General features: G+C 39.1%; 7 protein-coding genes across 7 annotated transcripts; 3 read left to right on the forward strand and 4 right to left on the reverse strand.

Moving 5' to 3' along the window:
- Nucleotides 1-2,442: 2,442 nt before the first annotated feature.
- Nucleotides 2,443-3,874, reverse strand: EAF01_009573 (uncharacterized protein; the record flags this gene model as incomplete). The annotated part of the gene is made up of 2 exons (XM_038917829.1): nucleotides 2,443-3,734; nucleotides 3,808-3,874. The coding sequence occupies 2 exons, from the start codon at nucleotides 3,872-3,874 to the stop codon at nucleotides 2,443-2,445; spliced, it is 1,359 nt and encodes a 452-aa protein (XP_038766638.1).
- Nucleotides 3,875-7,110: 3,236 nt separating this feature from the next.
- On the forward strand, nucleotides 7,111-8,861 carry EAF01_009574 (uncharacterized protein; the record flags this gene model as incomplete). Its single annotated transcript, XM_038917830.1, has 4 exons — nucleotides 7,111-7,401; nucleotides 7,457-7,518; nucleotides 7,691-7,943; nucleotides 7,998-8,861. 4 exons carry the CDS (start codon nucleotides 7,111-7,113, stop codon nucleotides 8,859-8,861), a joined length of 1,470 nt encoding a protein of 489 aa, XP_038766639.1.
- Nucleotides 8,862-10,279: 1,418 nt separating this feature from the next.
- EAF01_009575 (uncharacterized protein) lies at nucleotides 10,280-11,008 on the forward strand (the record flags this gene model as incomplete). The annotated part of the gene is made up of 1 exon (XM_038917831.1): nucleotides 10,280-11,008. One exon carries the CDS (start codon nucleotides 10,280-10,282, stop codon nucleotides 11,006-11,008), a length of 729 nt encoding a protein of 242 aa, XP_038766640.1.
- Nucleotides 11,009-12,827: 1,819 nt separating this feature from the next.
- EAF01_009576 (uncharacterized protein) lies at nucleotides 12,828-14,399 on the reverse strand (the record flags this gene model as incomplete). Its single annotated transcript, XM_038917832.1, has 5 exons — nucleotides 12,828-13,150; nucleotides 13,313-13,764; nucleotides 13,857-13,980; nucleotides 14,036-14,159; nucleotides 14,226-14,399. 5 exons carry the CDS (start codon nucleotides 14,397-14,399, stop codon nucleotides 12,828-12,830), a joined length of 1,197 nt encoding a protein of 398 aa, XP_038766641.1.
- A 527-nt stretch (nucleotides 14,400-14,926) lies between these two features.
- EAF01_009577 (uncharacterized protein) lies at nucleotides 14,927-16,302 on the forward strand (the record flags this gene model as incomplete). Its single annotated transcript, XM_038917833.1, has 8 exons — nucleotides 14,927-14,977; nucleotides 15,026-15,134; nucleotides 15,192-15,335; nucleotides 15,396-15,439; nucleotides 15,491-15,528; nucleotides 15,602-15,742; nucleotides 15,786-16,202; nucleotides 16,248-16,302. 8 exons carry the CDS (start codon nucleotides 14,927-14,929, stop codon nucleotides 16,300-16,302), a joined length of 999 nt encoding a protein of 332 aa, XP_038766642.1.
- Nucleotides 16,303-16,934: 632 nt separating this feature from the next.
- On the reverse strand, nucleotides 16,935-18,753 carry EAF01_009578 (uncharacterized protein; the record flags this gene model as incomplete). The annotated part of the gene is made up of 3 exons (XM_038917834.1): nucleotides 16,935-18,376; nucleotides 18,423-18,454; nucleotides 18,512-18,753. 3 exons carry the CDS (start codon nucleotides 18,751-18,753, stop codon nucleotides 16,935-16,937), a joined length of 1,716 nt encoding a protein of 571 aa, XP_038766643.1.
- A 1,596-nt stretch (nucleotides 18,754-20,349) lies between these two features.
- EAF01_009579 (uncharacterized protein) lies at nucleotides 20,350-21,330 on the reverse strand (the record flags this gene model as incomplete). The annotated part of the gene is made up of 1 exon (XM_038917835.1): nucleotides 20,350-21,330. The coding sequence occupies one exon, from the start codon at nucleotides 21,328-21,330 to the stop codon at nucleotides 20,350-20,352; it is 981 nt and encodes a 326-aa protein (XP_038766644.1).
- Between the last annotated feature and the right edge of the window lie 3,695 nt (nucleotides 21,331-25,025).

Consider the following 25,025-nt stretch of genomic DNA (forward strand, 5'->3'; position numbering starts at 1 on the left):
GAAATTACAAATTAGAATTTACTTTCTAATAATAATTCTGTATATTAATGAAATAAGAAATCCGTAATTTCAACTTTTAAAATACTTCAAAAAGCTAATAATTTAAAATTATATATATATATATATTCCTTTAAAGTAAAGAAATCGATCTTTATATTTACTACTAGCTTTTTAGGAAGATTATTAAGGGATTTGATATTAAGGATTATAAAATTCTATAATCTAGATATTGAATAAAGCAATTAGAGTATTAATTAAAGTAAGTTGTTTTTAAAAAGAAATGTAAGGTGAAAACTAATTCAAATTTAAAGTTTTTTAAGATTAAAGAGATTAGAGAAATACAAATTAAAACAGGAAATTATGAAATTAATATAGAAGATATTAATAATAATAATGAAAATGTATTCTCAAATATTTATTATAATATGGAATAGTTATTGAATAATTAATGTTTTAATATCATATAATATAAATTTTTGAGGTGGCTCAAAAGAGGGGTGGCCCGAAAGTGGGGTACCCGACTTAGTGTATTTTGAAGTGGGCCACTCGATGATATGGGCCACTCGGTGTTAAACTATGTTAGGGTATCGAATTTTCAATCATTCCATCAGCTTCAGTTTCTCGTAAGAGTACTTGATATAAGATTACTATCCGTCTCTCAAAATTCTCTCGAGTCTCGAGTCTCCTAATTCCGATTTTGATTCAAAGAACTCACTCTGAAAGAAAAATTCCATATTCTTGATACTTATAGATTCTCGGCTCAGGAATCAGGATGTTGAAGATAAGCTTTGTTTGCCATTGTCATGGCTATTGCCATCGCAATCTTAGAATTAGCAATACAATTGCAACTAAACTGCAACGGAAAGAGACAAACAGCTATGATCTGTGGATATATATCACACCATGACAATACCAGTCATAGCAATGACAACGACAATATTCCAGAGTAAATCCTGGATTGAGAGTGAGAGTGAGATGTCAAGAAGATCCAAAGCCCCTCTACGCAAGAGGAAGACATGACATGACATGACATATCAGGAAAAAGAAAAGGAGTAACTAAGCAAGTCCTTACATACTCCATATAGTGAGAAGATATCTCATGCATGTGTTGTTTTAGCGAGAAGAAGACGATATCATAAACTTCAAGAAATTCGCAAACTAAAGTTCTCTTCTCTTGTTTAACTTTCAATCCCGAAATCGTGCGGAGCCTGAAGAAATTGAGAATCTCATGGTCTACTATTTATATATACATACATACAGAGATAAACCCTCGCACTCTCTTGAGTCGTGAATATCTTGTCCAATGATATTCTATATAAAATAATACATATAAGAGACTAAGATCCCAGAACCTCCACCACAAAACCCCATCCAGATCTATTTATCTTGATACCACTGTGCGGAATCTAGATACAATCTTGAATTCCTATTATATCATCATCCTATCCTAACTCATCACCATCACCATCACCTCCCAACTCAGCATCAATCTCTAAAAAGCCTCACAACCTCACAGCCCAGCCTCACGCCCAGCATCAAAACCAACACCAAAACCAACATCAAATACATCCCCCACTTCAAAACCCTCCATACAAAATAAAACCCATTCCATTCTATTCATACAGCACACAAGATACATATCTTATATTCCTCCCAGAAACCAAAAGAAAAATATCCATCTAGAGCCTTAAAGCTTAAATTATATCTGATCGTGATAATTTGATATCCTTATACAATACAGATGCAAATGTCAAAGATAAGATTATAACGCCGGGCTGGGTTTGAATTTTGAAAGAGGATCTTTAGCTTGATCTGATAGCAGGAACTTGGATATGACAAGTGGGAGCGAGAGATCTTCTGCAAGAAAAAGAATCGAGTTATTTCAAAGCCATTCAGGGTTTCATGAATATGACATACTGCAGAAAGGACTCGAAAATACCAAATTTGCTAGAAACGTCAGAGGTGGAATTCTTTTTAACTCTGCTTCACTCGAGTCTCCCTATTATAGAGCATAATCAATAGGCATCTATACCTTTAAGCTCCAATTTAGTCTGGTCTGAACTTTTATAATTCACTGCAATACTGCTACCATGCAGTATGTGCCTCTTCCCCCATTGATAATCAACTAGGTAGTCCTTACTACCAAGTAGATTCATTCTTTCCCACAAGATGATTGTAGATCTGGCATAACATTTCCATCATTTCCACGTGGTATCTTTATTTCGCCTCAAACCCTATATGCTAGAGAGACTGGAAGTTACTCGTTGCATCGGTCTCTGAATCCCGCCCATAGAACCAAACGCCAAACTCCAAGGACACTTCATGCCCTCCCCCATTTTCATTTCTGGAACATTTTGCGGTCGAATTTTGAGGCCCCTTCCCGGTTTTTATTGTGAGAATGATCATGCGCAAGAACAGTGATCAATAACTCGTCCCTCAATCTCATCTTCCCTTCGCAGCATCGATCTTATTCCGTAGAGCTTCGTTTCCTTGCATTAACTCCTCTAACCAATCCGCCGTCATTAACAAGATTGCACTCTTACTGAACCCACCACCTCTTAGCCCTGGTACTAATTCCCCTAAATCCTCAAATCCTTCTCGAATTAAAGTTCTTCGTTTTTGCTCACTCTTGATATGATTCTCTCTCTTTTGATCTTCTGTTAAATTTTCTCTAGTAGATTTTGCCGCAGCCGAAGTAGATTTTCGTCGTTTATGACCTGCTTCCGATGGTCCCGGGGAGCTTCCACTAAGTTTCACCACGGATTTCCTCTTCTTCCTACCGTCCACTTTTGGTTGTGGTTCCTCATCGTCTTCTCCCGCATCTTCGACAGGACTGAATTTACTCTTCCGTCGCTTTTTTGGTGGCTCCGGGTCTTCTTCCTTAACAACTCCCGAGCTTTGCCGTCGTTGTAGTGGTAGATTCTTTTGCATTGTCGGACTATTCGGCCTCGTATTTTCCGCACTACTTTCCGCACATAAAGCTGCCCCAATAAATCCATCGAATGCCTGCAATCTTTGTCGTTCCGCTTCCTCGAATTTTGCTATATTTGGCAGTGGAACAAATCCTTGTGGTGATCCAAATCCAGCATCAGAACCCCATCTTATGTCGACTTTTTGAGGAACGGGTTTTGGTCTTCTCATCAAGTCCGGGCCGGCATGATTCGGACCAAACATCATTTCGGTATATAAAGTATCGCGCATAAATCCATCTCGAGGTCTATCCAGTCCTGATATTGGGGTAGGATAATGCGACATGGATTGTGGTCTGATGTGATGATTTCCCGGATGCGATGGTAAGCCGTGATTTCCAAATAAAGTTTCACTGCTTAAACTATGCGATCGAGCATTTGACCCATTTTGTAACACAGTAGCAGCTGCTAAAACATCTGCGGATTCAGTCGAAGGTGGCAAATGTGACAAAGGTGCTTGAGATAGTGGTGGATGCATTCCGGTATTCCTATCACCGAAATTCAGGGACATTGTATTCGAAAGTTGAGGTTGTTGATCAAAAGTAACCCTCGTTCCCATAAATGCCGGGGGTAATTCTTCCCACGCTCCTCCAAGCTCCCCTCCATCTTGTGTATTTGGGAAGAAGTCGTAATTGAAATGATCAGAGCTTACTCCATCAAAGAAAGTATCGAGAAGGTTGGATTCGCTATCATCGAGTAAAGGAGGACCTGGTGCTGGAGCGGTAGGTGACGGGAAAGGAAAAGTGGAATTTGAATCAAATGCATCTGACCCATTTTATTAGTACGGATGCTTTGTACGTACTTGGATAAATATTCAGGAATATAACGAGATACTTACAGCCAAACGGCATATCAAGGTCGGGTGGCTTCGACGAACCCATATTAAGACGTTGAATTGCAAGCATGAGTGCCAAAAAGAAATTAAACGAAGAAGAAGATTCGTGAGAGGAGATCCCAAGGGGATTTATTGAGGATATAAAGTTTTGACCATTGAGTATCGAGGATTCAAGTATCAAATATGTACCAAATGATAGATTTCTTGGGGCGATTCGGCGTTATTCGATAGCTGTGTGACCGATAGCTCAATAATGTATTCCGTGTGATGATTACTTCCTTCAGAAAGGTACTACTCGTAGATGGGGATCCAGGTTGTTTGAGGGAGAGGAAAATTGGAAAAAAATAATATACGTGAGTTAACAAAGGTCAAAGACTTTTATTATTCCTCCATGATCCTTATTCGAAAGGAAGAAGGAATAAATGTTTCGAGGAACATTAAATTGAATGAACGAGTGAATGTATTATTCCGAATCAAAGAAAGATATTTGGAGAGAGAGTGTGAGTGAGAGTAAGTGGAAGAGTTTTGGGAAAGCTATCCTCATTGGCCTTATGGTGGGGAACAGACCAATAATCAATTTTTTTGATGGCAAGCTTAGGTAGCTAGTAGGGTATTTGGCAGGCTAATAGGTTGGTATGAGGGGGCTCCGGGGGGGGGAAGGGGGGGGGCTAATCCTTTCAAGGTTTCTCTTTGGGGTAGGGAAAGAAAGGGTCCAGGAAGAAATCTCGCTTTCTCGGCTTGAATTTCCTTGGGTTGGGAGAGGGGAGAGGGGAGAGGGGAGAAAGAGACAAGGGGACAAGGAGACAAGAAGGCAAGAAGACAAGGAGAGCAAATCGATTTAGAAGAGGACTGTGCAACTTTTAGATGGACAAGTCTACTGTCACTGATGATTGGATGTTCTTTTTATATCTTTAATCATGGGTAACATGGAGATATCACACTCTCTCTCCTAGGTTCGATAGAATACCAAGCGAAGTATCAGTAGCTATCTACTTACCTAGGTATTTGCATCACAAAGGCATCGCTAGCTAGCAGGGCATGGTCAATAGACAAGACAAACGAAGCTTGACCCTTCGGAAGATTTAGGATCACTCCAACACCTTACTCTACCAATGTTACTGTGTACGTATAGCTATCGGATACCGGTCGCTAGCTATTGAAGGCTCGACTTGCTATGTAATTGAAATTTTAGTCCCTCTTAGTGTTGATGATCATTTGCATGTTCATGCCGTGATACGTGCCGCCCGCCGTTCGCCGTAAGGTTCCCTGGGGATTAGATTACACTTCACTAGGACTAGGTCGGATCATGATTGTATTATTGTATGATTTGTATGATTTGTATGATTTGTATCAAAGCGTTGAGATTTCAGAGAAGGGTCATAGAACAATCACATGTTAATTGTTAATTTAGCACACGGATTACTTCTTTTCTACTCTTTTCTACTCTCTTTCTTTTCTCTTTCTTTTCTTTTTCTTCCTTCACTTCCTACCCACGCCCGGTCTTTTTTTTCAACGTACACTAATATAACGTGGGGCCGTTTTACCTAGGCGCCACGCTCGTAAGCCTCTTTTTAATGTGATGTGATGAAAGAATCCCTTATTTCACTCGTTCATTACTCAGTACATGATACATATGTACCTAGGTAGCGTGCCTAGCTAGTGTCGTGTGTGGGTGGTCATGATATCGGTATATGCCGTCCATACCAGTGATGAGCCCCAGTCGTAAATTGTGAGTGAGGTGTGAAATAGAAGCTGGAGGTTCAATATAAAGTGTGAAGTGTGAAGTGTGATGAAATAACAAGACGCCTAGTAGGCATCTAGCAAGCACCTAGTCTCACTATTCGTAGCTGGGGAAAGTGAGGGGAACAAATGTATCAACGAGAAAGACGCGTGACCCTAGGTGTGAGAAGCTAAAGAGAGAGGATGAGACATTCTCATTAATACCATACCGACCTAGCACTCACGTTTACTATTTACATATCTACTGAATGGAGGAAGGAGGAAGGAGGAAAGAGGAAAGAGGAAAGAGGAAAGAACATTTCAACTTTGTCTCACAGCATTACTTCACAATAGTTCGTTCACTAGTACCTACGAGCCTACGAGTCTTATACGCTCAGCACTAATTCATTCATCACAATCAATCGACGACTCGAAAAAGTACCTCGCCTCGGAACTTCACATCATACATCTTACATCTTACATCTTACATCTCACATCTCACATCTCACATCACCTATCGCATATCACTCCCCCTACATCTACCCACCAGCATCGATAATTCAACACCATTTTCCGTATCATCGTACCTGCATCAACAACCCCTCCCTCATTCGGCATCTTTGGGTATGACAAACATGACTCTGTTTGCAAAATTGATCATCATTACTTGCAGGAATTAAATCCTAACCTCACCTCCTCTCTCACCTCCTCTCTCCCCTTAAGGAAAAAAAAAAACTATACCTAGGTCCACTTCAATCTCAATCTTTACCATTTCCGACCCGGTATCAAGTATTGAGCCGTAACGGCTTCCCAAATTCCAATCTCAGTATCAAAACTGTTTCCTCACATAAAAGTTGCATCTTTCTCACTGGGGCGTTCTTCATCCTAGGTTTCAAATTCGGTACCAAGCAAACCGACAACTAAGTCAACGAATGCATCAAATTGCACACTTCAATCCTGCAGTGCAACAATCAAGATATCCCAACATCGTATCATCACCACGATTTAACGTGTCAATCAGTCATCCAATCTTCACAATAGTTGTGTATCCTCAACTTCTAATTCTTTATTAGTCCTGCCGTACCTTTGTCCTGCGTGGTTCTTTCATCAAATTCCCTGAATCTTTTCGCGCCGAGGTCAAAAAAGATCGACGGCACGGGGATTTTACCTTCTCCATCTTCCTCCGCATTTTCATCCAAAACATCATTCCGGGGGTAAATACCTAAAGCAGGTATACACCCCCCTCAATAGGTTGGTTTACTTCATTCAATTCAGCTAGGTATGATCCCCCCCTCGAGCCCCTCTACAAATGTATTACTATCGAGTCGGCCCATCTGCAGTCAAGTAACATGCAGTTATAATGTCACCTTGTCATGTCGGTAATTACCTCTTTTGACAAGACATCGCAAGGCTAACCATATGTCTTCTAATTTGTGCTCTCTCTGAACCTTGTTTACATCATCTGACGATATAATTTGTTTCTTTACGGCGATTGGAGATTTAGTGTCTGCTTCATGGGATAGCAATGCTGATCTTGGACAGTCACACAGGTAGAGATTTTGATGCCCAAAGACTATTGACCACAATATGCAAAAATCACCATTGAGGAAGCCAGATCAAAGTTTGGATACAGCAATTCCGATAATACTACGGCCGCTATTTCGAGCGTACATCTTAGGTTATGCATCAAGTGCAGGACCAAGATTGTTAACTCTTTTTCTGGTTCACTTGAGTCGACATCGGAAGAATATTGACCCAAGACCCGATGGTGAAGGTTATTTTTGGACTTCATTAGTTGGAATTTTGAAGGGGGGTTTGGAGATCCAAAGGTTTCCAACATTTTGTGCGGCGCTGGTTGGAGGCAGTACTTTATTACAGGCACGTGAGAGTTGGTCATGGTGAACGATGAGGATGATGCTGACTGCCGATCTAGATTCCTTTACGGGAATTATTTGAAAGGTTACTGGGAAATCTATCTGTGATCACCCAGCTAAGGTGTGTTGTCTTTCTATAATGTAATATGCGTTTCACCAACTTCGGGTAAGGGGAAGAATAGGCTCAGCTTTGAGTGCTATACATAATACTCTAACCATTTCCACCTCCCGTCTAGATCGTTGTGGCTGTGGAATCTATTTCCTAATCTCCATGCTGATATAAAATCATCTAGGCTCACTCGCTATCTTTCAACCTTCATATCAGCTTACTTTAGTCTCAAATTACTTCAATCCCGTCCAAGTAAAACCTTCACTGAAGATCTACCATACGAAACCAAAAATGGAGTCGAATTACGACCTACTCGGTTTGCAGGAAGAACTCTAGACTTGACACTATTCGCATTTACTCGAGCTGTTGATTGCATAATTGGGGAATTATGGGCTAGAAGGAAGAGCCGGCGGCAATTTTCTGGCAGGTGGTCGAGGGTAAGCTTTCAATACTCAAATAGCCTCTACAAGCACTGCTGACTTGAATATCAGGTAGATAGAACAATCTCCTCCCTCACAGACCCAGCTTTGTTTGCCACATCCTGCGCTCTAATAATGTGGGCTTTTATTTACACCCCCGCTCGTCTTCCTAGCGCCTACAACAAATGGATTAAATCAGCCGCCCAAGTGGATTCTCGTCTACTAAAAGCTCTCCGCTATTGTCGCTATGGTGAACTCAAATACGGAGTCGAAACAGGGCAAGCACATCTCCTGGGAGATATGTGCAAAGATTATGGTCTACCAGAAGAGTATGGAGACCCTACAAAATCCATTCCATTTCCATGTGAATTAGTCCACATGGGTGCCGGTCCAAGCTGTGAACTCCACGCAGTGTCTAGATTTTATAAGTCTTTTATTTGGTCTGCTTCGATGTATTTGCCACTGAACTTGGCACTCATCTTCCGCAATCCAAAAGTTTCGAAAAAAGCTTTTACTCATGCCCTCAAATCATCAGCTCGTTCTTCGGCTTTTCTCTCTACTTTTATATCACTGTTCTACTATGGTATCTGCCTGACTCGTACTAAATTCGGTCCTCAGATCCTTGGTACATCTCCTCACGCCTGCCAAGCCATCGATTCGGGATATTGTATAGGAACGGGATGTTGGATGTGTGGATGGAGTGTGCTTATAGAGAGTGCAAAGAGAAGAGAAGAAATGGGACTGTTCGTAGCACCAAGAGCATTAGCTACACTTCTGCCGAGGAGGTATAGATGGGAAGATCAGTGGATTGAGAGGGCAATTTTTGCTTGGGGGACGGCGGTTGTTTTTACGTGTGTAGGAGAGAATAAGAATGGAATTAGGGGAGTCTTGGGAAAAGTTGTGGGTGGGGTTTTACATTCTGGAGGTGGGTTTTAGGCAGGAAGCTAGAGTTCAATGTAAAGGTATTGTATAAATGTGTAACTGGCAAAAGTTGGATATAGCGGCGTATATGGGGCGCGTATCATAAGCTGAATCTCCGTCATTACATAGCGCCCCTTCGAAACTCCAAATGGATATTTTCGCAATTTCAGACACGAACATGACTTGTTTTTTTTTTTTTGTTTTTTTTGCGAGATGGTTGTAGTTCCTAGCGTTCAGTATCCATGAAAGATTGCTTGAAAGTTCTAGCTATGAAGTGAAGTAGTTTTGCTGTGATAAGTTCGAGATTGTTTTTGTTCGAGGTTTTTTCTGGTTCCAATAGCCATGTCATGGTAGGTTTTGAATTTTCACAAGGCGAGAAAGGATTTATGTGGTCACTACCTGTAAGACAAAGTAGCTTATAACTGACAAGGCTATTGTTTGATAGGCTCTAGATGGCAAAAATCATCGTTTAGGGTGATGAGCGGGCTAGTTGCTCATGTTTGACTTTGGAAAGCCAAAATAGTTGGAACGCTCCTCGTGAATTCTGTGAGGTATTCTGTGAGGTGTCTAGTTGTGTTTCTTGAGCGTCATCTGTTGGGAGACTATGCTGAAGCCAATTGAAATGAGAAGTTCTGAGAGAGAGGGGTGTGAGCCAAAAGCTCATCGGAACATGAAAACAACAACAAAGCATGCTTTCATAGGTCTGCGAGTGGGTTTTTTTCTTGTAGCAATAACGCTTAGGGGTTCAAGGTCAGACGAAAGAATTCAATTTTTGATCATCCGTTTTTCACAGGCACAGTTCGCCTTCAGTGCCTCTGATCGCTTTCTCTTCATATTACCTGTCTCATATTTGAATGTATGAAGGATGTCAGATTTTAAAATACTCAAGCGAGAGACTTTAACTCCAGTCACTTCGTACCTTCCACAAACCTTATATCACAAGGACAAGGACAAGGACTTGTGTAATCAGAAGTGCGGATCGGCTGAGTGAATTTGGTCATATTAAGAGATACTAAGATATTGTATCTAACTCACGGGCTTCTTTTGTGCTGAATGCTTGTTTGAAAGGAATCCTACACGAAAAATGATGCTTGTTTCGGATACTTATTGTTTTACAAAGCGCTCACTACTCAGATGCTCATTCAAAGTTTTCTTTCAAAATAGACTTGATATCTGATCGCGACAAGCAAAGATGGCACGACCACATATATTAAACCCCTCCCTCCTATTTTGCAACGGTCTCCAACTCCTCACTCCATTCGGATTACACCCGCGTAACGAAACGTTGACTTCTGAAGTTCACTAAGAGAAAACGTTCCGGCCCGGTCATCTGGCACAGTCTATACATTCTCGTAAGATCTCTATACTTGAGAATGGAATGGGAGTAGTAATATACTAATATTAGATAGGGTCTCACAATAGTCAGTTCCATCATGTCAGTCTCAGGACCATCATCATATGCATTCTCAAGGACAGTCTTCTTCAATCCCAACGGGATTCGATCGGAAGGCATACACTGTCCTTCCAATCTTGATTACAAGAAATTTATTTACATGTTTAGCACCACCGAAAGAGAGAGTATCCGTATTGCCATTCTCGATCCCTCAAGTTGGCATTATTTTGATAGTAATAGGAATTACCAGATTGCTCACCTCTTTCCGAACCTGAAAGAAATCGTATTTGTTTGCGCCAAGCCCTGGAATGTGGATAAATATAGCAAGAGGAGATCCGCTCTTCAATTCGTGCCTTTGAGAGCTGGAAGATATGTGCAGTCCGGACCTTGCAGAAATTACCTGACTGAAAGAAGATCTTTAAGAATCGAAAGATTGATACGCAAGCAAAATGGGAAGCCACTCGATACTTACGACGACGACGACGACGACGACGAGGAGAGAGATGAGGAAAAATTTGGAGTTGGTTTCTTAGGCGACGGGGATGAGAAAAACGAACATGACAATGAAGATCCAACAGACGATGCAGGACAAGGCGAGAATGGCTTCAAGTATTACTCGCGCTGGGAGGATAAGAGAAAGGAGTTTGAAGACATGTTCCATGCGGCTTTCACAAACAGCGATGGTTTGTTATACCATGAAAGGGATTCTGATCCAAGAATTAGCATTCCTAAAATCACATTCTATGGTATCACGGAATTAAAGGACTAGGGGGGGGTTTTGGATGTGAGCTTCTGGTGCTGGGTATTTTTGCCACTACGCACTGATAGCTTTGGGTTAAGCGAGGCTGGGAAAATGGGAATAGGTTATTAAAAATGATCAGAAATTGAATACGTGACAGATTCTAATCTGATTCGCCAAGTGTACTTCTGCTGCCGTTGGAAAATGATGGGGTTTATTCGAAGTTCTGGCGAGATAAGTATCAAGTGAATCTCATATGACTTGTGGATTCCTGAATGACTGACGCTGGCTTTATGATTATGGTCGCCAGGCCTTAGTCTGCTAGATTTGTCACTTTCGCAAGTATGCGTATATATTCAAGATGATTGTTTATTTTGTACTTCGGTACTGTTCTTTGAGATTCGTATTGGGTGTTGATAGATTCTCAGATCGTTCGTGAGCAGACACCTAGTTCTTTTTGTTTGTGAGACATTGTGATGTGTCGTTTTTGTTAGTCACTTGTGTTTCTCAATGTCTGAATTCCAATTACTAACTCTTGATCTCTGTCTCGACACCCTCAGTAACGACTGCGTCACATAAAGCTCCTGTCATTTTCTACGGTCCTCCTTGTCTCTTATTACTACCCATTTTGCTTCATCTACTTATTGCTGGTTTCCAAGTCTTACAACTCTCTGTGAATTGCTTGCATTAGATTCAGCAGCGAAAGTTCAACTCATTCATTTGGAAACATATGGAATGTCGTGAATCAGTCAATATAGTGGAAAGACAAGTATGCTAAATCTAAGATAATTTCTGACTTGCAAATTCTCTTGGAATCATGCCATACTTGCTGTAATGTTTAGACAACAACATCATAATCCCATCTCATGTGAACACTACCTGAACAGACTCAAGTCCATGTGTAACTTTTCAGCCGCATAAAACTAGGCCGTTATTCAACAGGAACTGCAAGAGATACCCAGCGAACAACTCCGAGCAGATTCGTATTTACAAGTGTAAATCGCATTGCAAGATTCTCTCCGCAGCATCTTCAGGCCTTCAGAACATTCAAGAGATATCGAACCCCCCCAGATCTTGAATCCAAATCCGCAGACATGCCAGAACAATGCAACTCCTGTGAGTACGAGGTAGTCAAGTGTTGCTACTGCAAGGACTTCAGCCACCAATTCGTCGAAACACCCTGCAACGATTGCGCATCTGAACGAACGGCCCCCTCCTGGAATAGGAATGACCCCATCTGGATCGGGTTATGCGAAGAATGCTTGCGTAACGGTCGGTCTCCGAGAGTCGAGTCCCGCGGGAGTTTCGTCGCCTTTGTCCTTGTTCTTTCGCTTTGTTCTCTGGTTTTGCCTTTGTTTAGTGAGGAGGACTTCGTAGTAGCGTGTATTACTTATCGCGAGATGTAGAAATTTTTCGAAGTGCCCTAGAAAAATCTTTTCAATTATGAGATAAGTAAGGTGTTGAAAAATAAAATAGTCTAGAGTATCGTTTCTATAATAAAAATAGTTAAAATACGTTTTTGCTTTAAATGCGTTTCAGGTGTTAAAATATGACTGAATGACTATATAATATAATTATCTTGATCTATTGGTCTCTAGTTGAGTCTATCAACGAGATTAAATTATGTGAATTTTATACTTTTTAACCCTTTTGTAAGTGGGCCGGTTATTTTCGTGACTTGATTCCTCGTAATTTATTTCTCTTTCCTCTCTTCAACTATGACATTGTGATATTTTGGATACAATCAAGTATCATATCGGTCTAGGAAATTAGAATACTCAATCTATCAATCGAGCTACCTATGACTACATTGATAATTATCGAGTTTTTCTAGCCAATACATTATCATTTATACTCTTTTTAGCCGACACTCAATCTGTGCTTGTGTTCCAACTGGATACCTCCAGATCTTAATAACCTCCAATCCAGCTGCGTCAATAATCTCTCTGAATTCTTTCTCACTCTTCTCCTTTCCATTTAATATCATCATACAAAAATCCATCCAATAAATCATCATCTCGCCACCAATATCCGTCTTCTCTGGTCGTATCATGTCGGCAATTACAACGCGGGATGTAGGACCCATAGCTGATACGATGTTTTTGAGAAGTTGAATGCAGACTGGTTCGTAGAAGTCGTGGAGGATACGTCGGATGAAGTAGATGTGAGCATCTGTTTTGTGTTAGGTTTCTAATTCTTTTTGGGTTTCTGCACCAGATCGTTGAAACTTTCAACCCCCGTACATGTATCCTTATTTCTCCTAATGCACTCCTCAACCGATCACATAACTCGCCTAAGATGATGCACTTGAACGAAAGGTAGTGAATAACTTACTTTTAACAGGTTGAGGTGTATGGAAATCATAAACCATCTTCTCAATATTAGGAATATCTTGCTCCGTTAAACATTCCAGAACATCCCGTCTATCCTGAAGAATCATCTTTGCACCAAAACCATCTGGTGCTTCTTTTTGAATGGCAAGTAAAGCTTGGCCTCTTCCACCTCCGATGTCTACCACAAATGGTCTCTCTTTTTCCGCTTCAACTTCTTCCTTGAGTGTTGCAAATGGATACATGCCAGTAATAGGCGATTGTCTTTCCATAGTTACCATGGTCGTATTAAACATATGTAGACGCTCGGGAGTATGAGAGATTGCTTCATAATAAGTTTTGCCTTCTAACCCATGGCCATAGGCGTATGGTCCTTTTGTCAGATCGTAGAGATCTTCTTTGGAATGGGTTCGGAAGTACTCTGGAAGTTTAATATATGCGGGAGTATGGTCGTAACTAGATCGTCAGGGGTTTTATACACAATTAAGGAGCAGGTAGGAAAAAAAGGGAAGGATGATTAGGGAAGGTAATTGGCTCTGATAACTTACATGAGTTTGAAGAATTCTTGTTGGAAACCGGGTCGGTATGCAAGAGATTTACCATTGTGCGCAAAAATATCCGGCTCTACCTCTTCTCCTATACCAAACATGACAGACATCCTTAATGCACGGGCTTGAGAAGAGTCAGTCCGAGTCTATGGGATGCGTCTACTGGTGGAACAACGAACCAATGGCAGATTCATCTACATTGACTGCTGCTGCCAGGTCCTTTGCCGTGATTGATCCTTCTTCAGGCATTGTCTCAAATGTTTTTGTTTCTACTAAAAGGTTGAGAGCAGCAATGACATTTGCCTATGTCGGTATATTAGCGTGAGTAGATTAACTGACGATCCACCCGTCCCAAGAGCTGAGACGCACGTATTCCCATTGTCGCGTCACTACGTCAATTGGCTCCTCGAGAAGAAGTCGCAGTTTATCAACCTGTTTGAGAAGTTCTGTTCTGGCATGATGATTGCCGTCAAAATCCTTGACTTTGGTTGATATTTCATCTGCAGTTTGCGATATTTCGGGAGAGTTTTGGAAATAATCCATGGCGATTTTCAGTCGTCGTTGACAAAGCCATAAAACTGCTGATTATTTGATAGGTTTGAGGAACAACATGCTATGTATGTACTCGAATTACTAAGATGGAGAACGTTTCTTTCAAACTTTCTGAAGCGCCACGTCATGATATCAAAAATGATGTGGGGATCTAACGGTTTGAAGTGGGGATAACCCATTCTTGCTGACGGTCGATCGTGGAATATTTGTTAAGAACGGATATGCTACCGGATTCAAATCCATGTCCCGAATATACCTTGTCGCTTCCAACCACAAGCTCGGGGGACAGGGAGAGATCGAGCCGTCCCGAGAAACTCATCAGAAATCCACAAGGACATCACTGGCTTACCATTGCGATGACATGGCACTGAAAAACAAGGAAGAACGGAAACTTTTCTAGATTTAGAAGCTCAAACTGTGAGGAGAAATCTTTCAGCGACCTTTGAAATAAATACGGTAACATTCCCACAATATGCTTTTAAATGATGTAAAGATTATTGTGACAGTTGAGATAATCAATGTCGGGACGAAATTTCATCGAGCCTGGAGATGATGATTTTATTGATGAGGTTCGTTCATAAAGAAAGCGGAATGATTGTGGATACTGACAAAAGCAGGGAGCAGACGTTGGAGAAGATGTGAGGAGCTCTCTCACGTCGCTAACTTCAGGTATCGTAAAGGGAGTAGAAGAGAATGGAAGAACATATGCTATATATGGTCAGGAAGGTAAGGACTGATCTCTAATATGCATATACTGGTCGTTAATGTACTGACAATCGAAAGAGTATGGAATGCCGATGGACGAAGTAGAGATGGACCGAATCGATATGGCGCATGCAAAGTACTTTATGCTTCTTGAAAAGCAACGATTCTTGGCACCTATTGATGCAGATGTCCAAAAGGTCCTAGACCTTGGTACTGGAACTGGTTAGTTTTTCGTGCAGTTTTGAGGTGAGGCCGAAACGAATCGAGACTGACTATGACCAGGAGCTTGGAGTGTTGATTTTGCTGATGCTTATCCATCCGCTGAGGTGAGTACCCAATCATCTTCAACACGATGAGGATAATCTGACCCTGAAAAGGTCGTGGGAATAGATATTGCTCCGATACAACCCGTTTGGTAAGGCCTCTCTACAATGTCGTGAATTGGAAGAGCAAAACTTGCAGATATATTTGATTTGACTTCTTTTCAGGGCCCCGCCAAATTGTCAATTTCAAGTCGACGACATCACTCAACCCTGGACATGGAAAAAGGATACTTTCGATTTTGTCTTCGCTAGAGATTTACTTTTCTCAGTAAGAAACTGGCCAGACTTAATTTCTCAATGCTATGAGTAGGTCTCTTCCTCGGACATCAGACAAATTCTAACTGTTTAGTCACGTCAAACCCGGCGGTTGGGTGGAGTTCCAATCGATTCATGGTGTTTTAGGCTGTGATGATGATACACTACCCCCTGACAGTAAATTCCGCAAATATGATAAACATATTAGAGCCGCAGCAGTCGCATTTGGAACCCCTCTAGAAGCACCTGCTTCATTCAAGAAATGGTTCTGTGAAGCTGGGTTTAAAGCTGTTGTGGAAAAGAAGTACAAGATCCCTTCAAATCCATGGCCGAAAGATACACGACTAAAGTTGATCGGGGCTTTGGAACAGGAAAACTTCATGACTGGGCTAGAAGGTATGAGTATTCGTTCTCTTGATAAACTAGGCTGGAGTTTAGACGACAGCATAAGATTTCTTGGCGAAGTAAAAATGGAAATCAAAAATAGGAGAAAACATGCCTACTATCCATTGTAAGCTACTATCCTCAGTTTTATGCATAGGAACTGATAATATAGCTACGTTGTATATGGTCGAAAGCTAAAACAAGAAGAAAAAACCATGGCTTCATAACATTCTAGAATGATGAAATGAAATTTTCAATTCGACAGTATTTTACGATGAAGCTATGTGGCTGGTGATGAAGATCTGAAGCTTGGAAACATTGAGGATTTCTTATTATTCTAACCCAAATTTGTTGAAAGGAAAAAAATAAAAATAAAGCCATCTTTAAAGTTTACCTGGAAAAGATTCTCGTGGAGCAATCGTCTCAAGTATACGGTCTGAAATACCACAATGAAACTGTAAGAATCGTACAGATGTCATAGAAGATACCAGAAAATCCCGTGTCCACAGTTCTCTGTAAAAAAACAATTTATATAAAAAATTCAGATAGCAGGGTTTGAAGCCTCAGCGGAATGCATCATTAGAACCTGGAACTTGGAGGGTGCCGCTGAGCGACTAGCCTAGGGGAAATATCACTTGATTTAATATCACACAAACTCTCACATTCGCAACCCCTTCTTCTGCCGAAATCAAATCTGTGGAGCATATGATCACGGAGGTGACTGGGTGACGTGAGCACGAAGATAAAAAATTATATTGTAGAATTATTATATACACTGAAATCTTTGAATGTTAGGGCGACGATACTCAATGCTAGAAACATCATACCGTGCATCATTCTGCTTTTATCTGCGAGATATCTACATGTCTTCCTTGGTCAGATCTGCTGCTCTCTCTGCCACAGCATACAAAGTACTAACTAAATGTCCAGAAACCTGCATAGGTAATATACTAGCATCCACAACTCTCACATTTGCCGTTCCATATACCTTCAACCTTGAGTCTACTACTCCACCGATCTCTCTTGGCATCATTGCAGCCGTCGATACTGGATGAAAGTTTGAACGATAAACAGTTTTAACCCAATCAAACCATTCCGCCTCGGTGGCATTAGCTGATACTGTGTTCAATCCAGGCCTAGTCTCTGATCCGACGAAAGAGGACAATGGAGAAGTGGCATAAACGGAGCGAATAAACTTGGCGGTAGCGATTTGTGATGTGATATCCCAATCAAGCATGTAATAATTTGGATTGATAGCTGCGGGTGTGCCAGCTACGGAAGATGTGATGTGAATACTTCCCCTTGCAAATGGTAACAAGGCCCAATATTCCGAACTGAAAGCTGTTGCGGATGGTGAGACGAGTATTTCAGCCATTGGAACTGGGTGAGTAGTTGAGAAAATTAGATCATGTTGAATTTTGAAGAATTTCAACAAATCTGCAGCTTTGGTGATGTTACCTGATGCAGCTGATACTTGAGCAGCATATGAAGGAAGAGATTGAAGAACATGAGCGGAGATATTTTGGATTTCAGAACCAAATACTTGGGCTGCGGAAGGATAAGCTACCAAGGTTCCGGCTCCGGAGAAAGAGGTATTGCCTGAACTGTTGTATGCAAGGCCAGTATTTGTTTGATCTTGAAGATTTTCTCCGACAGTTGGAAGATCAACTACAACTGAGATATTATGCTTGCTCAAGATGGAAGGGTTTCCAATACCGGAAAGTTCGAGGAGAAGAGGAGATGCTAGAGCTCCAGCTGAAAGAATGACCTCGGAGTTTGCAAGAATAGTGTATGGAATGCTTGAGTCGTTGCAAAGAACTTCGACTCCATTTGCGGTAGGGGTATCAGTGTCGGATTTCCATGTGAGTCGTTGAGCCATGGTATTTGCGTAAAGATGGAGATTCGTGCGGTTGGCAATTGGGTAATAATATGCTCGCCCAGCATCATGACTAATGTTTAATGTTCTGTCGTAAGTAGCTGGGTATCGATTGTAACCAACCATTCTACCATTATTGACATCATTATTTGAAGGAACACCAAGAGATGCAAATGTGTCATTCAAGGTTGTGTGAAAGTTGCTAGTATCTTCCAAGCTATTGAGCCAGCCGACCTTCAGTGGTCCACCAAAACCATTCACCGAGACGTCATATGTTGTACCAGCTTCAACTTGAGCAGTGGTAGGAATTTCGAGTGCCTGAGATTTTTTGTAGTATGGGAAAAGGCTTGCCCAGTTCCATCCATCGTTTCCAATGGCCGCCCAAGCATCAATTTGAACGTCTTCGGCTCGGGTGTATGCCATTCCTAGTTATGTTAGCAACTTCATGAATAGTTCAATGAGGAAGCATACCATTGATAGTACTAGTCCCTCCGATGACTTTGCTAGCTCGTAAAACCTGGTTCATGTTTCCTGCATACTTTTAGTTGGTCGATTGATACGCCCAATCGATATCTGTTCCAAAAGCTAATCCATAACCGAATGGATTTGTCACATTGGGATTGTTGTAACCCGAATCACCCGCCTCAATGACAGCCACAGTAACATTCAACTCGGATAAACGGTTTGCGATGACTAGACCACTGGTTCCAGCACCAACAATAATATAATCATAGGTTAAGGTAGAGTCAGTGCTAGCTGCAGCCAAAGAGGCTAGAGCAAGTGTAGAGAGCACACGATACATGATCTTTGGATTTATAAAGAGATGAGAGAGTGAAAGGACGAAAGAATGTAATGGCTAGTAGAACAGAGCATTGGATGAAGTCGTTGGTGAACTTATATGAACATTATCCACATGCTATCGATCGACCCTGGGTCTATCTAGAACCATCTCTACCGCCGACTCGGGCATTCAGTGGAGCATATAAACTCAATTTTGAAGATTATGTAGCATCGGTAGGTTCTTCGCAACTTTGACAAAGCAATTTTCGTGTTTGACAAAGCAAAGGGGGATACCGAGATGCCATTCCACGCGTCAAATGTATGGAGCCTGCGTTGAGTTTAAAGAATTAAGATTTATGGCCCACAATATCTTTTGGTTTGAACTTCAATCGCTTGACTGTGACGTCGGCAAAGCCTCGTCAAAGAATAATAATACCGAAAGACATTGACGCACGCAAGGATCTGCTTATCTATGCCCATCAAATTGTCAGCACCGATTAAGTGTCGTTATGTTGACACTCAATCAGATTTATCAAAGTTCGATGGGACAATCCGACCAATCCGCCCAATCCGACCATTTTCTGGATCTCGTCACCTGACTCGCTTCGGGTAGCGTACCATACTAGGAGAAGTATAGAATCCATAGATTCTGTTGTCTAACATAGATCTAACATAGACTTCAGTCAGAAGAGAGAGGGAAAACACCATCGATGCAGGAGAGAAGGGAGTCATGGTGTTATGATATCAGCAAACATTATGATTCATGGAGTTCATGAAGTTCATCAAAACTCAAGAGCGTGGCGGAGTTCTGAAACGACAGAAAATTCTCAATGGTGCACAGACAGAAGGCTGGAAGGAACTGTGGAGATTCAAATTTCCACTCAATAAACTTGAATAAAGATCCTCAACGCCTCCGAATACCCCTACCTTATTAATATCTTACCAACCGGACCGAAAGAATGAGACCGACTTTAGAAAGCATTGATAAGCCATCAGAGTATCCACAAAGTCGCATGGAGATGAACTTAAGCTTAAAGGTTTATTTGGACTCGATCCACTACCACTGCCAATCATTCCCGACCTCTATCATTCATTCACCCTGCTACCGGTACCTACCAGTACAACGGTCGATCCGCAGCAGATTACATGGTTTTGTAATAGATATCAAAAGTCTAGGCGTAATTGGTGTATCGGTTATTGGCTTAGTGAACCCCGGTGCTGGATGGTATTGGAATGGATTTGGATAGAAATTATTCAGGCTGAGGAGTGCACACGAGAAGCATCAAAATATCAGAATTCAACACCACACACAGGTCACATGGCTTCGCCTCGTTGTCTACGCATTCGTGTATCAAAAATGCAATGGCGACATGCTCTCTCTCTATCGATGACGTGCTATGGCAAATGGATGCATCTTAGAACGGGCAAGTCAGAGACAACAAAGCAAATATGAGATTAGGAGACAGAATATGTACGTGTTCCAATATATACAATCAATAATAGAAAGGCAAGTTTTTGAGTCTTGTTCGACTAAGACTCTCAACACTACCCCATTGCCCCCTTCCCTCCTTGCTCGCCAGATTCAAACTTCCATCAGCGCTATGATACGGTTCACACACTACTTCTTGAGAGTCAAAACTCCAGGACGGTAAGGCTGAGTATCATAGTTGCCGTTGGAGGAAGGATTCTTTCCCTGGTACAGCAACTGCAAGTTACATGGATCAATCGTCATCGTCTGATCCGGATTGCTGCGAATCAAATCGCCATGACTGATATCGTTAGTCCAGGTGGCACCACTGTTCGCCTTTCCGGCGAACGGCGCCGCCTCAGTCGCAGCCTGGGGAGTCCATGTACCGCTTAGACTTGTAGCGGTGAATGATCGGAAGTATCGCCCCTTTGATCCGATTGCTTCGACGATCATGAGGTACTTGTTTTGACCTGCTACGGTGTAGACCTGAACTGCTTCGAAGATGTTGTTGGTTGTGTCGCTAAGGACTACGGTTGATGCTGTGCCGAAATTTCCTGGGAAATTTCCGACTGGCATGCTAGATCTGTAGATTTTGCCGTTGTCTCCTGCGAAGAAGAGATACATGTTTTTGCTGTCACCGATGACGGTTTGGTCGATGGGGCTAGTACTAGAGCCGGAGATCGTGCCGGAGAAGAGGGGCTGCGATGGTGACCAGCCGTTCGCATTGCTTGGGTCGCTTGATGTCTTGTAAGAGAATGCGGTTGGGCCCCATTGATGGGCCATGATCCAGATACTCTTTGGAGCGAAGTAGAAAAGTGTAGGGGCAATGGTGGTTGAAGTCATTGCGTTTTGGCTGGCTGAGGCCATGTCAGACCAGTTTGTGAAGAGCCCAAAGTTCATTGAGCCATAGGCGGTTCCTGTGTCGTGGTCTGTAGCATAGACAAGGTGTTGGCCCTTGTAGACAACGTGGGTGAAGTCCTTCAGTGAGGCCCATCCTGACTTTGGTGTCGCCAATGCAGAAGTGGATGTCCAGCTATATGTGGATGGGAGGTCACATGTGGCGGCGAATGCTTGCGGCAGTACTGCCACGTCTAGCAGCAAGGCGAAGAACAAAGTAGATATGCGAAACATGATAAAGATATATCACAGAAGACTTAGAGCTGAGAGAGGAATAAAGTTATTGAGATGATTGAGAGATATCGAACACAAGAACCTCCCGATCCTGCTCTCTTTATATCATATCACTCCCTGGCTGGTGACATCGCCAAGTCCATCGATCCAAAATGCCAACGAAACAGCTAGCAAGGGTATACCATAATACTTGTTTACAATTGATTCTCTCTGGAATATACCTACTACATAGCATAGCTATATAGATCGAATCGATTATGAATTTACTACTACTACTATACCTACTACAGGACGTAAAATTGAAATAAAATTATGAAAAACTCCAATCATTACAAGTCGTTTAGTTATGGTAGTGTTTGGATAGACTTGTCTATATCTTATTGTCTTTTCCAGCAACTAGTAGAGTCGTATTTTATTAGTTGCTCCCATTAATGATTTTTGTTATAGGTACTATAAGATACAACGTTGAAACAAAATTATGGGGAAGCCTGCTTGTCACAGGCCCCTCTAATTACGGTAGTGTTATGATTGGCCCGTACACACCAGATGCCAAGTGGGCACTAAGTGTGATATTAGCATCGAGACAGACGACCTCGGCAGTTCTAGAATCTTACCTAGCTTCAATTCCTTAGGAATGATAATCATGTTTACCTCTTTTCCAACTAGCCCTTTTTTCCCCATATTTACTTCTCATATTCAAGAACAACTATTCCTCACAGCCTATTTGTTCACCTCCTATTGCATAGCATTTTCCCAAAATATTAACCTTCTCAATATGCCTCATTATTCCGAATTTGTTAAGAGTATAGGCGTTCAAATCAGGAGAACTTTCTTGAACTAGGAGTGCAGGATGTCAGACTTTCGATCCGAGTATACCTCGAGAAAAGTGTTCATATGTTTGCATTTTCTAACAAGAAACTTGATTGGTTGTTAGCTTTTTAAAACTTGAATAATCAAGCATTACGCCATAGCTATGAACTCAAGGCTCGCTATGAGTTTAGATAGATAATTCAAGAAATTCTGCATAGTTATTACAAATCAGTTTTCACACCGTTCATTTTATCTCATCTTTTTGCAAGATTCTTGAAGGGAACTGGAAGAGTCAGTAATCTCGGGAGTTTATATGCTCATGGTCGATCCCTCCAGTATTCATGATACCGAGGTAGGAACATGGTACAATGCTGGCCGAGTTTTGGAAAGATTTCATTGGGCAAGTTCATTTTGTCTGAGATGATGGGAGGGGTGGTTTTGATATCCGGAGGAAATTCAATGTTTGCTCTTTTAAATTTCAGAGTCTTTGCATGTTAGTAGACTGACAGCACTATATCTTTGTTTGATTCAGGCTCTTAATTGGCTGTCTTAAAAGTTAAGAGGGTCGGGAAAGCTTAGATTGACCTTGTGTGGAGTTCGAGATACTTAATCCTAGAAAGGGTTGTTGGGCGCTTAGGTCCATAAATGTCATCGAGAAAACCAATGACTCGTGTTCAATAACTATGCTATGGAAAAGAGGTGTTCGAGAGTTGAGAGAGTGTAATGCCTTGTAGAAGAAAATCAATCATATTACTAGTTATTCGATACTCACTAAGCAAGGATATTGACATAAGTCTACTTATATCCTTACATTTCGAATACTTCAGAAATTGAATTTATGTACGCTTAAAACTTTAGTTATTACCGAGGCCGATTTGGTCGATATGGTCAAAACTTCAAAAATAGATTTCTGTTTGATGAAAAAGTGTATTTAGTATTCAGAAATATGGGAATAAAAATTAATATTATCTATTACTAAATTGCTTTCGTAATTTAATACTGTTTCTTCTTTTCAAATTTTATAAATATTCAAATTTCTTTAATTTTTTCTTATTCATTTTATATAATTTTATTTATATAATTATAATAATTTAATCTTAAATTTTATTATCTTAATATAAAGAATTAATTTATAAATAATATAATAATAAATATAATATTTATAATATTAAATAATATTTTTTTAAATCCATTATTAAGATTAAAATTAGAATTATTATTAAATACTTTAATATTTAAAGATTTAATTAAAAGTTTAAAATTAATTATAATAATTTTATATTTAAAAATAAAATTATTATATATTTTATTTTATTATATAATAATTAAAGAAAAGCTTTTAAAATTAATAATTATAATATATTTATAAAATATATTAAAGATATATATTTATTATTCAAACTTTATAAAAAGTTTTTGTTTAAAGAATAATATAAATAAGATTAATATTAATTTAAAATTCTAAAAGATAATATTAAATCATAATATATTCAAGAATATAATAAAAGATTATTATATATTTATTTTTAAAGGAAAAAGAAGTTTATCTTATAATATAATTTTTTTAATTAAAATTATAAAATATATTTATATTGATATTTTATATTTATTTTCAAAATATATTATCTAATATATTTTAAATTATGAATTCTTAAAATAATTTTAATCGATTTATAAGAAATATCAAATTTTTAAATTAAATTTTAATTAATTAATTAATAAATTAGCATTTATAAAATCGAGATTTATATATATACTAATATATATTCCTAATTTATTAAATAAATATTTAGAATTTATTATATAAATATTTAGAATTAATTATACATTAATATCTAATATAATACTTTAAAAATAATATAATATTTAGGGGTTTTAAAGTAAATAATAAAATAAAGTTCTTTTTTTAATTAAAGCTTATTTTATATTTTTTAATAAAACTATTAAAAATATAAAGAAAATTAAAGATTATTATTAATTTAGAAAAGGTAATAGAAATTAATATATTAAGAATTAATAATAAAAGCTTTAAAATTTATTATTATATTAATGAAAAATGTATTTTCTTATTTTATTTTATTAAAATAATTGAAAAATTCTTTTAATTCATTATATTTAATCTAATTTTTTTAATTTTTTTTACATAATTAATTACTAATATTATTAAAAATTATTTTAAAAAAATAATAAAAAATAAAAAATTTTGTAAAAACAAATTAAAGAAAAAGTAAATAAATATATAAATCTTTAAAATCATTATATAATTTAAAAGAATAAAACATAATCTTATTATTATATTAATAAGCTTTTTGTATTAAATCTTATATTAAATCTTATATTAAATCTTATATTAAATCTTATATTAAATCTTATATTAAATCTTATATTAATTCTTATATTAATTCTTATATTAATTCTTATATTAAATCTTTTTTTTTTCAAAATACTTTAAATAATTTATATATATAAAATAATATTTTGATTAATAAAATATTAATAAATATTATATAGAAAATACTATATAAGTTAAAAAGAAATTAATATATTGATTTTTATTAACTTCTAATAATTTAAAGAATATAAATTTTAATAAATTCTACAAATATTTTGAATTTAATATATTAAAGATTAGTAAAAAGAAAAAAGAATTATTAATTATAATAAAGTTAATTATTATTTTAATATATTAATTATAAAATTCAATGACCCCAGGACTTGAATTTAAGTTTATTTTACACTTTTAATCCCCACAAACATCGAGATCTTCAAACATCATTTCTTTTTCTGGGAACTGGTTGTTCGTGTCATTTTCACAATTAAGTAATACTACATCTTTTTGGTGAGTTTGAGCAGTTAAGCGATACGCAAGGACCTGGGCATTGTTC

This window comes from Botrytis porri (genome assembly GCF_014898465.1).
Source record: "Botrytis porri strain MUCL 3234 chromosome Unknown BPOR_014, whole genome shotgun sequence".
Taxonomy (NCBI): domain Eukaryota; kingdom Fungi; phylum Ascomycota; class Leotiomycetes; order Helotiales; family Sclerotiniaceae; genus Botrytis; species Botrytis porri.